Genomic DNA, 12,826 nt, shown 5'->3' with positions numbered 1-12,826 from the left:
TAGAAGCCTTGTCCTCAAAGCCCTGTATCTCCATTCATCTGTGAAATATCAGTATTTCAATATTGTAGTATTGAAATATTACAATTTTTAAGTCATTGGCAAAAAAAATCCCAAAAGCCAAATAAGAAAAAAAAATCCCACTGGTTTCAATAGAGTATTTATTTCCTTCAAGCTATTTCTTTCACAAATTCTCTTAACCAGGCAGATTCTGGTGCCACCTTCTTTCCTTCTGGTGCCGAGCTGTTCTCTCTTGAGTTGGTCCCTAAGATCTGTAGGGCAAAGCCCCTTTTCTGCAAGTTTGGGGAAGTACCACAGTGATATGCAACAAAGCCAAAACTGTCAGTACCTGCTGAAGAAGTCTAGCTTCTCGTCATGGGAGTTGAGGTGCTGCTGGAGCTGCTCCGAGCTCATGAAACGCCGATTGCACTCGTAACAGGGCCAGTTCTTCTCCTGCTCCCTGAGAACTGTGTTCAATTTGAAATGTCAGTAACAGCATTTCAGCCTCACCAATTAGACACCTCATCTTTTTCCCCAAGCCTCTGTGGGCCATATCTCTCCCCTGAAGGTTGGACAGGCTGCAGAATACCCAGCACTGCTCCATTTGGCTTTGCTTTTATCCCCTCTGCAGTGTGCCATGACCACAGCCCATCACAGAGAGACAAAAATGTCCTTGGACAATTCATATGAACTATCAAATGCTTAAAATTCAGGGTGATTCTGAAATTCACCCTGTATGGAAGAGCACAGGATGGTGTCTCTGGCACAAATTAGGGGAGATCAGTCTAAAGCAGCTGCACATCAATTTATGACACAGACACAACATTAGACCTTGAGTACAGAAACACACCTCTCCCAGCAGCAACCTAATGCTTTCCAGAAACTGAGGCAAAAGGTTAAATTAGTGTAATATTAGCATGAAAAGAGTTAGTGGAAGTAAGTTCCAATAACCCAATCTAGATCTGGTTTAACTTTTCCCAACCTAGCAGAAATCTGGGAGCACTATACAGGCCATATACCCTAGAATAAGAAGTGCAACACCCAATGACCATCACGCAGAGAACAGAAGAGCCCAAGTTACCCTTCCTTTCCTCCTCAGTTATGTCATGGATCTTCTGGTTCACAAACTCAGCATAAGAGGCAGCATACCACACCTGCAGCAGGAATAAAGGTAACAGAGCACTTAAAGCCAGAACTAAAGAGAATTCATTTGAAAATGGGTTTTAAACAACACATTTACTTCACCTGCCTCAACCACTCACTTACTGCTCCTTTCATACTCAATAGTAAAGCCTGGTGAGATCAATATGGTCCCGCTGAGGAATAGAAGAGCTTTGCTCAGAAAGCATTTCCATTTAATTTTAAGGTCTAGCCTCCCAATATGAATGTTAATCTAGCACAAGACTACCAGTAGCTCTAAAGGAAATAAGATTAATTTCTTCAAACCCAACTGTGTAACAGCAGAGTCCTGTTAGTTGTGGTACCAAGAGGAATGGAAAAACTTTTAACTGGGGGGATTTCACATTTCTTTCTTGCTCTCTTTACATAGACAGTAGGCAGCACCATCCACAGAGACTCATTTAAAATGTTTCTCAGCTTCCAAAGGATTACAGCAATACAGTCCTGCTTCGCAAAACAAAGGTCTGCCAGGCGGCAGCACGATGGACCCACTTTTGTTATAGGAGGGCTTTTAGGAAGCCTTAGAACCACAGGAGGCAGGAAGACAAAGTTTATTAAAGCCTGAAAGCAGATGCTCACATCTAGCTGAGAATTCTTGCATCCTTGCATCATTTCATCTGTTTGATTAAAAAAGGACAGTTTTAGAAGAGAATTTCTTGGAGAAGGCATGAACAGATTTTCAGCATGAAAAATCCAGGCAGGTTTTAACTTGCACTGGGCCACAGGCATTTCCACAGTAGTGGTGGGTGGCATTTCAAGGTGTGTGTTACTCTGTAGGAATCTCACTGGTTGGGCAAAAAGGAAAGCCTGGAGCTCCTGGAATACTCACCTGACATGTAATACAGAACTTCCCAGCTTTAACTCACTGATCCTCACAGTCCAATCTCTGGACAAAATTCATATGAATCCTCTACATCCACTTGGAGAGGAAACCCCATTACTGAGCTCAGGCAATTGGCTTTCAATTAGCAAATCAATTTTACCCCAAAAGATACTGCTAACACATAGAGTAAGAAAAATTATGCTTCTACAGGCAGGTCCGTACAGATTTAGAGTCTGATTTCAAATTGCTTTAAAAACTGATGAGAAAACGATGCTTGGATACACTTACAATGGATTAATAAGATTTCTAGTGATTCGGCTTCAGAGACTCCTACTTTTAGAGTGTATAAACAGTCTTTAGCCCTGGTTCAGTGGGTGTGCTTAAAACAACTGTTCTTCCAGATAAACTGTTGACAGCTACGCGCTAGAAGAGATTTGAAGAACAATAAACAATTTCCTGATATCAAAAATTTTTAGTTTCCCCCAGTGCTCCAATAGATGTTGAAACTGAAGGCCATCTCAGTCAGCCTTGCAGCTTTGAGCTCCAAGTAATGAATACGTTTTGAGAGGGAACAAAACCTAACTCACAGGGAAGTCACAATATTCTTTATAATTTTCCACATGCAAAGTTTCAAAAGTTCCAGGAAAGTCAGGTAAAGGGAGAGACCATATTCACTTAAGGCATCAAAAAACAAGTCAAGGGCACACAGGACTAACTGGAAGGGGCATTCAGAACTAAAAAGAGTAAGATTGCTGCAATAAAAATTAGACTGCAGCAGCAAAATATATGCAGTGTAAAGCATGACAGTGAGAGACAAATAATTTACATAGTTTTATTGAATTTCCTGATTTTCTATCTGAGTCAAAGCTTATTAAAATTCCTAAGTTGGTTACTGACTTTAGTGGCATTTGACTCAGACCATCAGAGAAAAAAAAGCCCTAAAACTATTTAGAGCAATATTTTCTGGCACTTGGACATGCAGTTATTAGGCAGCAACTCTTACGAGATTATTTAATCAGTAGAAAACAAGAACCTAGAGACAGGAGCAATGTCATACCTTGAGTTCCTGCTTGGGCTCCACGTTTTTGATGGTGGTGTAGTAGATGTGGTGGCCATACTGATAAGCCACCAGGTTCTGCTCCAGGTGGTTCTGGGCTGGACGCACAAACATCATCCAGTTACACAGAGCCTCACTGGAAAGTTCAAACCACAGGTCCTCTTGCAAGTCTCTGTCTTTTCTGTCACCCTTATCAAGAGAAACCTGTAGCAAAATCCAATTACATGTGACTGTAATTAACTGCCTGGTTCAAAAGAATTTGAGTTACTAACAACTGTGCCCATGCAACTGTTACATTAGGGGGGCAATGAAGGCATAGCTCATTTTTTCTCTTTACTAACAGGGATCCTGAAACAGGCAGAGAAGTACTTAAAATGGGCAGAGATTTAAGCAGGGAGACATGATGGACCCTTCCAAGAGTTTCAAGGACAAGAATCATTCATTAAAAGGGTCAGGCACAGTATGTCCCTGTGGCTATAAATGAGCTGTAGCTTTAGTAGGATACAGAAACATCAGTCAGATGTTTCTTACTGGCAGACCCACTTCTCCTTTCATTTCTTGACTCATAACATTGCCTCAAGCTGGAAGCAGTACTTCTTTAGCTGAACTTCTCTTGGTTGCTGAATCTGCCTATAGTCACTGCCCATCAGAGTACTCCTAAACTGTGGGCCTGAACACCAGTAAATAAAGGACCAATTTCTATAATGAAACCAGTAAATGAATAGATAACAGTCAGTCAAATCCATTTTACCCTACATCAGGGACTTGGTATAAGAAAGGGGAGAAAAATCTCTCCTTTCCCCTCCATCTTATGGGGGAGAGAAAGGAAAGGGACGAAAAGTATTTTGAACTGAAGTTACAGCATGACAAAAGAATGGCTGCAAAATATTCTCAGATGGGTCTGCTGTTTTTATGTTCAGATGCTGTTTCAGCTCATGTGAGAGTGACTCACAGCCTTCCATGTTATGCACCCTATATATCGTAACACTACAGAGCCAGAACATTCTCTAGGATCAGTGCGTCTCCCTGAATAAGGGAGCAGATTTGGAGCCAAAGCAATTTGAGTGTTTCTGAGTTACACTAAGGTAACAAATGACCATGTCTGATGGAGGTAACAAAAGAACATGTCTATTGATCAAGATAAAGTGACAAACTCATGAAAATCAAAGCTCAGGCACAAACTGATCCCTTCTTCTCTCACCCCCTCCCCTTACCTTCAAATGGATGTAGCAATCTTTGAGCTCGGTTTGTCTGACCAGGGGCCCTTCCACAGGCCCAAACTGTGTTCGCTTCGGGATGCGCCGTTTGGAGAACACTCCTCCCAAAAACCTGTCAATGTAGAGCACCAGGGGCAGGCTGGCCCTCGCCCGGGTCAGCACGGGCCGGTTGGGGATGGGGTGCAGAGGGCCGTGTTTGGGGCACACTGAGGGGTGTGCATTATTGCACTCCTCACACCCTGCACACAAAGGCAGAGAGGACACTGTCAGGCACACACTCAGATGCAGATCACAGACAGCCTTATCTCTCTCTAAACATCTTTGGCTCAGCTGTGGGAACATTATGCCAACAGTCTGTCTAGATTTTACAACATTAGAGAGGGCAGCCTCCTGCAAAATGAAGAACAAAGCAGTTCAGAGACTTTACCCGAGACAGAATCTTGTCTTGTCAATACAGCAGCCCAATGTGAGTCCACATTTCTGGGCATAAAGGTGTTTACTCATTACTGCTAAAATTGGAATTGTTCTCAACTCCATTTATTGATGGAGGAGAAAGAAAAAAGGGGAGGGCAGGCAATACACGAAATACTACTTCAAATGCTTACACAAATCATTGGGATCAAAGGGTCGAGGTGGATCCGGATCCCATTCATCCATGTCAGAGTCTTCCCCATCTTCATCCTCATCTTCATCCTCATCATCCTCCTCTTTTGTTTCTATCCTTTCCATTTGATTCTGCAGAGGTGCTAAAGGGTCAGAACCATCCACTGCCTCCATGGGAGGAACACCTGGTTATGCACCGGTAACGATGCCTGGGGAAAGAATTCACAAACCATTAAAACTGATTCAGGAAGAAAACTACACTTATAAGATGAGCAATGAAGGTCCTTGCTAGTCTACCCTTCCTGCTTCCTTTGGTAATGGAGAGAAGGACAAGGGGAAGTGAAGCTGCTGATAAACAACTGCTGAGGGATGTTTTGTGTTGCTGTTGCTGAGGCCTCACCCAGGACACCTCTGTGTCACTCCCTGCCTCCACCCTGCCAAGATCTCACTTCCCAGGAGAAGAAACTGAAATCAGGGAAGCTCTGCACCCTCACAGAACTGTTGAAACAAAGTCCAGGCTCTGTGGAAATTATCTAGAGCCTAAAGCTGTATTTTAACTTCTTTTGTACAAGTGAGAAAATCCTGCACTTTGGTAGATGATCTTTTAAAACCAATCCCCAAAGCATACAGGCAGAGATAATAAGGGATGAGGTAACACGGGGCCTAGATATGGGCCATGAAGGACAGTTGAGACCATTGCATTCTTCCACTAATTTTCAAGTTTATCCCTTTATTTCCCTAAAAAACAATTAAGTATTTTAAGTGCAGTGCATATTTCATCATCCACACAGGTTTCTCAGGTGGAGAACAAAAAATCCTACCCCCAGTAAAGCTGCCTGAAAACACTGGCAAGGAGACCACTGGCAAGTGGATGTTGCTGTGACAGTCAGCGTTACACCTTCTGTTATCTTCACTTTCCAATGCTGAGAGGAGAATTTTAAGGTGGCTGCTCAAGACAGAACCATCTGTACAACAAGTTTCTCTGTATATTAAACACATGGTCTCTCCTAAAAAAACCCCACACATTTCATGGTGAGACTATGGAAGACAGTACAAATCTGTGCTACAGTTTCTCACACTCAGCCACGTGCCATCCCCTGAGATGATGGAGCAATGGAATCAGGACATGGAAAAGGAAAGGGTGCCTGGCACTTACTCTATCTGCTTGTGGCCCCTGCTCCAGAGCCACTGGCTGGGGGGGGTCGGCAACGCTGCCGAGCACGGACAGGTTGGTGGGGTTCATGCTCTGAGCAGCAGCAGGCAAGAGCACCGTTACCTAAAATCACAGGCACTCATTTTAGCACTGCACAGTTCCATCAGGCACTTCCACATGGGCCCTGCCCACCATGCACAGCTCCCTCGAGCCCTGGACTCACTGGAAACTACAGCACTGCAATGATCTCAAGGGTTTTAGAGAGGGGTGATGGGCTTGGAAAGAACCTGCAGCTCCAGGGACAAAGGGAAAGGCTTCAAACCTCAGTCTAGACTTTGCAACTTCTGAATTACCTATCACCCATTTTTAAATCAAGGTCCTACCCAGCCTGGGTTCAAACGGCACTAAAAGATGTGAGGAGTTCTTTAGCTCCTGGTAAAACCAGTGATTTGGGGTCTTTTTCTCTTCTATGCACAAATTTACTTTTTTTTTTTTTTTTAAGGGAAAAGGTAAAGGAGGGAAAAGAGACATCTCCTCTTTTTTGCCTATCTTTCTTTTTCTCAAGCAAACCCTGCTCATGGCAGGGTGTTGGAATTAGATGAGCTTTAAGGTCCCTTCCAATCCAAACTATTCTGTGATTTTATGATCCAGGATCCATTAAAAATGAATCCAAGACAGTGTATTGACCTCACCGGAAGATCAAACTCTCAAACTAGAGGATTCCAACCATTATTTTCCTCTACATTATTTGGTCACACAATACATTTCTGTTTACATACTTTTTTGGTGCAGTAACAACCAAATTAATGCCTATTACCACACTGTTCTCACACATTCCGCAATAAAATTAAGCAGAAATAAGATCCCAGGAATCACCTTTCCTATCTTTTGTTTTCTGCTTATCTGTACAGGAATTTGCACAGGAATCCCACATGATGTTTCATCCTTCTCTACAGTTGACATCATGTGGTTTCTAGTTTGTGCCTCTGACTGTTAAGTAGCTTTTATGCTAAAATCCAAGCCCCTGCCTCTCTGCAGAGTGCTTAATAAATATCAGATAAAACTGAGTGCAGTGAATTGTGCCAGCAGTGAAGGAGCAGACAAGAAAATCCATAACACAAGGAGACAATCTTAAAACTCCAAATCTAATTGCTTTAAGAGGTATTAAGAGTAATTTATGAAACTGCTTAAAAACTACAGCAAAAAGACTTCAGGGAGCAGTGCGATGGTAAAGAGGACACCAGGATGACAGCTGAACTAAGCTGTCTAGTATTTTCATTTCTGATGCCAAGTGGCAGCAGGAAAGGCATTATTATTCCATGGCACAGCTCCAGTCTGCCAGCGAGCAGAGGGTCACACGAGCTTGTACCTACTATTAGCATTGCCTACTCCTAATCACACTTCAAACATACCCTTACTTCCATTTCCATGTCAGGCACTGCACAGAGTATAGGCATTATTTTTAACAACTTTTCAATTTCTTTTTAAGATAAAGTTTCTTTTAAAAGACAAGGGGAGCTTTCATTGTTATCATTTGTTGTCAGTTCAGGGACGTCCCACGTGACATGCTGATGTAAAAACACCTGCAGAGGCAGGAGTTGCCATAATAAGGGATTAACTAGCCACCAAAAAATTAATATATCTGCCAGGACTGATGTCAGAAAGTGCTGGAAGGGAAGAGAGGCTGAGGACACACGCAAGTGCTCCCGCCCTTGTACCTGGGATGGTAACAGCACATCTCCTGTTAGTCTCATCTGCACTGCACACAAGTAATCTCTACTTTTAATTAATCATGTGTGTTAAATAAGCTTTAAGACAATTAAATAGGAATTTTTGGCCTCTTAATGCAGGGAAATTGATGTAGCAAAATATTCCAGAGAACCAGAAGACAGGTAACACCTTTACTGTGTCAGTCATTGTTTCCTGTCTGTGCCTCAACAGTTTATAAAGTCTTTGAGCAATAAAATTTGTTTTCAGCACACATTCAACCCTTCCCTCTGCCCCAGGACTGTCAGTAAACACCCATTTTAATGATGACTTGAGTGATGATTCAGATCCAACACGTCCATTCACACATGCCATTAAAGCAGTAATGATTTAAAGTCCATGACAGCAGAGAATTTCAACTAGAGAGACCTGAAAGTAGCTGTCTATACCTGGTTACCACAATACAGTCCCCAAAGATAAGTAAGAGTTAACAATAAAACCTTTGCATCCATGAGGCACTACAAAAAAGTGAAAATCATCAAAACTTTATAAGCACAGGCTCCATTTTATTCTATTCCCAGTCTACCTCACACTGGCAAGCCCAGCACACCCTGGTAAGGTAAGGGAGCCACTCACTGAACTTCCTCAGGTTTTACACTTCATTTCCTGTGAAGCTTCTAGTAAAAGTAGCATTTGATCCAATTTTTCTATCCCTCAAGAGCCTTTTGTGGACTTAAAAGGCATTTGGATCAGAATCTGTATGAGGACAACTGCAAACCCAGCCTTTTCAGAATGGCACGTTGAGATAAAGTCAGCCACATCTGCTGCTGACTCATTTAAAGGGACACTGTTGAAAGATTTTTCATTATATCTAGGGCAGTAAATTAGAATTTTTGTTGAGCATGAATTGAAGTCAATAAACTCAAAGTCAGTCTTAACTTTCATTATCATTCATGCACAAGCTGACCATAGCAATAGTGGCTTTTTGCCCTTGATCAGGATGACAGGACATAACTGAAGACTGGTTTTGGACAATTGCAAGGACAGTCGTTACCCTCTAGCACCACAACAATGTCCCTTTACCTTCCCTAATTCTCCCCTTACAGTTTCAGGTCCAAGATAAGCAGTGTCTCTTCCTTACCTGCTGGGTGGTGGCATCCTGTTGGACATAAGCCACTTGGGATGGATCTGTAAACAGAGTCTAGACAAAGTGAAAAAGGCTTATCAAACCAGCCCTGGTGTTGTTTACTCCCAAGTCACACAAAAATTACCCTGCCACCAAGAAATGACCCACATTTAAGCCTCTGCCAACTTCTACCATGACTTATCACAGAACTTTACTTCAACTTACCTAAGTGGATCTACACAGATAGAAATTAAAATTGGGTAGTACTCCATAAAAATTTAATATCATAATTATGTGGCACTTTTCATCTGTATAACTAAAGTGTTTCACCTGGTTTATCTTTTTTAATTACAGAAATAATTTGTCAATTGTTGATTTGATAGAATCTACAGGATTCTAATTCAATTCAAAAGCTCTACCAAAACTACTTAAGGGCAGGATAGAAGATAACTGTGAGCTTTTTCTTCCTGCAAATTCACAAGACTTCTGCACACTTTCTTTTGAGGAGCTATCAGGCACATCCCACATGTAAATTTAGTAAGGGCAACACGCTGTTTAATTTCATAGAAGATACGCCAACTCCAATATTCTGCAAGAACAGCCCTGATGGGAGCCTGGAAAAGCAAGACTCAGATGAAAACTAAGAACTGACTGAGGTCAGCCTGGCCTACTTTGCCAAAACCTGAGCTTGGAGCAGCCTGGCTCAACAAAATAAGGCATAATACAATTTTCTTTGGCACTGTGATAATTTAATCTCAGTTGCATGACAGTATCTTTTGACAAAATGATAGTATTCAGAGTTTTGGAGTTAGTTGTCAGTAACTTCCTGGGAGATATCCTCCCAAAATAGCCTCTCAGGACATCCCACCACGTAAGAGCTGTTTTTATGTAACAGCTGAGGGCTGCACAGGACAGACCGTGCCATGAGGTCCTGCCAGCGTGGCTGGGGGTGTCAGATATGTGCACTTTGCAGCTCTGCTAATCTGTCCTGTCAGCAAAAACATTATAAAACACCCTCCACAAAGCCAGCCTGGTCCTTTTGAATCTGTCCACACAGAGCCACAGATGCACAGCACATTAACCCCATCCAAACGTGCTGTCAGGGAATAAAAGCTATTTGATATGATTATGCAAAAGCAAAAGAATATAAAAGGTCTATAAAATCAACAACTTTGCAGAGAGACTACAAAATTAGGTTGAATACACTGAGATCCTCTGCAAAGAGACACAAGTGTTATTGTAACTATCAATTAGGACAAAAGTGTTACACAAAACAAGGACTCTTCCAGAAGGCACATAGATGGCTTTTAGCTTTTTACTGAATACAACAGAGGCAGAATTTCTGGAAAGATTATCCATGTTTTGGAAAACACCTTTGAGTTAATTATAATCTCGTCCACCTTCAGTGAAATAACCAGCATTTCACAATTCATAGCCTTCACATCCTTTGATGAGCACATTTGCACATCAGACAAATGAACAGCACGAAGTCCCTGCTCAGCAGTGGGCAGGAAAAACTGCTATTTTCCAGTCGTACCACTTGGCTGGTGACTGGCTTTCATCCCAAACAAGACTGGTTTGTTTTCTAGGTGCCAAACCCGGGCTGGGCTGGGAACCACACGTGCCTGCGTAGCCTCCACGGGGTGGATGTAAACGAGGGTGTGCTCCGAAGTGTCCACCGAGGTGTAGGAGGTGCCATCGGCCGTGTAAACCACCTGCTGGGATGGGCCCCGCTCCTGCTCGTCGCTGTACACGATCTGCGCCACCGCCCCCCCCTCGGGGACAAAGTGCACCTGGGGGGAAAACACGTTCTGGAGTGACACCACAGCAGGCCTGGGGGACAACACAGGCTCCCTTGGGAAGCAGGGAGAACCTCAGTTTGAAATTGTCACTGTGTAACACACATTTAAAATCTCATTGAATTATGGTGGCAATATGGAAACCTGGACACCAACTCCCATCAGTTCCTGGTTTTACTCTGCATTGTAACTCAACTGGTATAAACGGCACCCACCCATACTCAGTTCTTGCACTAAGAAGAAGAGAAGAAAAGAGAAGCTTAAGAGAAGAAGTTCATATTTGAACTGGTGTATGTATGGAATTTATTGGTACGTTGTTTCCCTTTATGCTCATGTTCCTTTCTGGATTTATGATAATGACTTCATTCAGCTAGTTCTGTAGTTGCAGATAATTTCTTTTATCTTATGAAGGGCTAACAGAACTTATTAACTCTGATATTACTTCAAGTTAATAGTACTGCACCTCTCAGAGGCAGCAGTAGGGCATGTGAGATTGCTTCTCTCTAGTATGTACATGCAGTATCAGGAGAAAATTCAGCTATTTAAACAGACAAACGTAACTGAAAGCATTAAGCAACGATTCCAAGGACTACTGGAACAAGTTATGTCTAGGGCAGCAGTTTAAATCCAAACAAGTTGATTTTGACAGAACATTATGATCATAAATGATGATTAGTGGCCTACATTAGACAAGTCAGAATACTGAATTCCAGTGGAAATAGGAACATATTTAGCTTTTGACATCCTTTATATGCTGAAAACCTTTTCCAGTGTATAGGAAAATAGGACAGTTAGCAGGAAACCTAGTTTGAGTATCTGTATTCATATTCACATCAAACACTTTCACATAAAATGATGCCACAGTTACATGTTTTGTTTATTTTGTTTCAGCTTTCAGCTTATGCTGCAGGAGACACCTGGTACTCCCCCGTGGCTGCTCAGTGCTGATTCTGTACAATAAATCCTCAAACAAACACTACAGTTTCACATTTGGAGAGCACTCTGCAAATACTAATTAAGCCTTAAAACTGCTGTGTGCAAACAGCAGCATAGTTATCCCCTTGCAGAGAGAACGGAACAGGAGCATTGAAAACTGCCTAATTTCAAAGCTGGAAATTACCAGGAGAGGCAGAATTTCTCAGCTTGTGTGTCAAATGCCAGGCAGCACCCTCTTCATTACATACTTAAAAGAATAAATCAATTTACAGCCTTTTAGAAATTCCCAGCTGCGTTGTCTCAGAGTCAGAGGGACGAGCTGCACACATCGGAATCTGACTGCATTAGTCGCCTACAATTAACATTTCTCCCTTCCTCAGTACCCAGATGTCTGACAGGAAAAAATTATTCATTACTTTCCCCAAGGTCCACCCACAGTTCCAACTGATTCGACTGATGCCATCAAACAGGCTGCCACAGACCAAAGATTTTGTTAATGTTCATTACTCTGAGCACCCTTTTACTTTCCCACATGGTTATATATATATATTTGGACATCGAAACTTCTAGAGCCACTGGCTGGTTTTATTCAGCTTGGTTTTAGAGCTTTGTGTCTTCACTGCTGTGGTTTGCACAGCTCAGTTTCTGAAGCTTTAATCCGAAATCACCACAAACATGTTTGTATTTCTCCTCAAATAAAAGCTGAGCTTCCAGACTCTAAGCCAGGGTTGGATGGGAACTAAACATGCACATCAATCCCAATCCATCCTGAGCAGAATGAGCTCTGAAAAGCACTAATCACCTGAGCAGTGCTCTGTTCCTGTGCTGCAGACTCAGCCCACACCTGGGAACCTTCCTCTTTCAAGTCCATCTCCTCCCTGCTGGGGTGTTCCATGAGGAGAGGGATCTACTGGAGGAATGTCTGGCTGGAGGGATTCATCTGTTCACTGTATTTCTGCTTCCAGAAGATAAGGTGATCTTCAGCAACATGGCTGTAAAAACGCAGAGGGCAGAAATGTTAAAACCAGTGTGAGGTAATTACTATCATCGGCTACCACACTTCTGTACCACACAGAGTAAAGCAGGCCTGGCTTTACAAACACTTCCTTTTAGACCCAAACGCCTTAGTTAGGGGAATAAAGGAAGAGAAATGTTATTTCATTTACCATGGTCAAGTCATGCTGCACAACACTTTCCATGTCCCATTGAGGAAACAAGTTAACCATTGC

At 42.4% G+C, this 12,826-nt stretch overlaps 1 protein-coding gene across 1 annotated transcript in view; it reads right to left on the bottom strand.

Moving 5' to 3' along the window:
• Nucleotides 1–12,826, bottom strand: part of PRDM10 (PR/SET domain 10) — a 44,174-nt gene that overhangs the window by 22,620 nt on the left and 8,728 nt on the right. The window contains 10 exon segments of the mRNA XM_032709395.1: nucleotides 347–464; nucleotides 1,079–1,151; nucleotides 3,057–3,260; nucleotides 4,271–4,512; nucleotides 4,879–5,058; nucleotides 5,061–5,085; nucleotides 6,033–6,152; nucleotides 8,878–8,937; nucleotides 10,488–10,655; nucleotides 12,400–12,589. Coding sequence (XP_032565286.1) covers nucleotides 347–464; nucleotides 1,079–1,151; nucleotides 3,057–3,260; nucleotides 4,271–4,512; nucleotides 4,879–5,058; nucleotides 5,061–5,085; nucleotides 6,033–6,152; nucleotides 8,878–8,937; nucleotides 10,488–10,655; nucleotides 12,400–12,492 — 1,283 coding nt within the window. The 5' untranslated portion in view covers nucleotides 12,493–12,589.

Source organism: Chiroxiphia lanceolata, chromosome 23 (assembly GCF_009829145.1).
Source record: "Chiroxiphia lanceolata isolate bChiLan1 chromosome 23, bChiLan1.pri, whole genome shotgun sequence".
Taxonomy (NCBI): Eukaryota; Metazoa; Chordata; class Aves; order Passeriformes; family Pipridae; genus Chiroxiphia; species Chiroxiphia lanceolata.
This window is presented reverse-complemented; position numbering and strand designations above follow the sequence as displayed.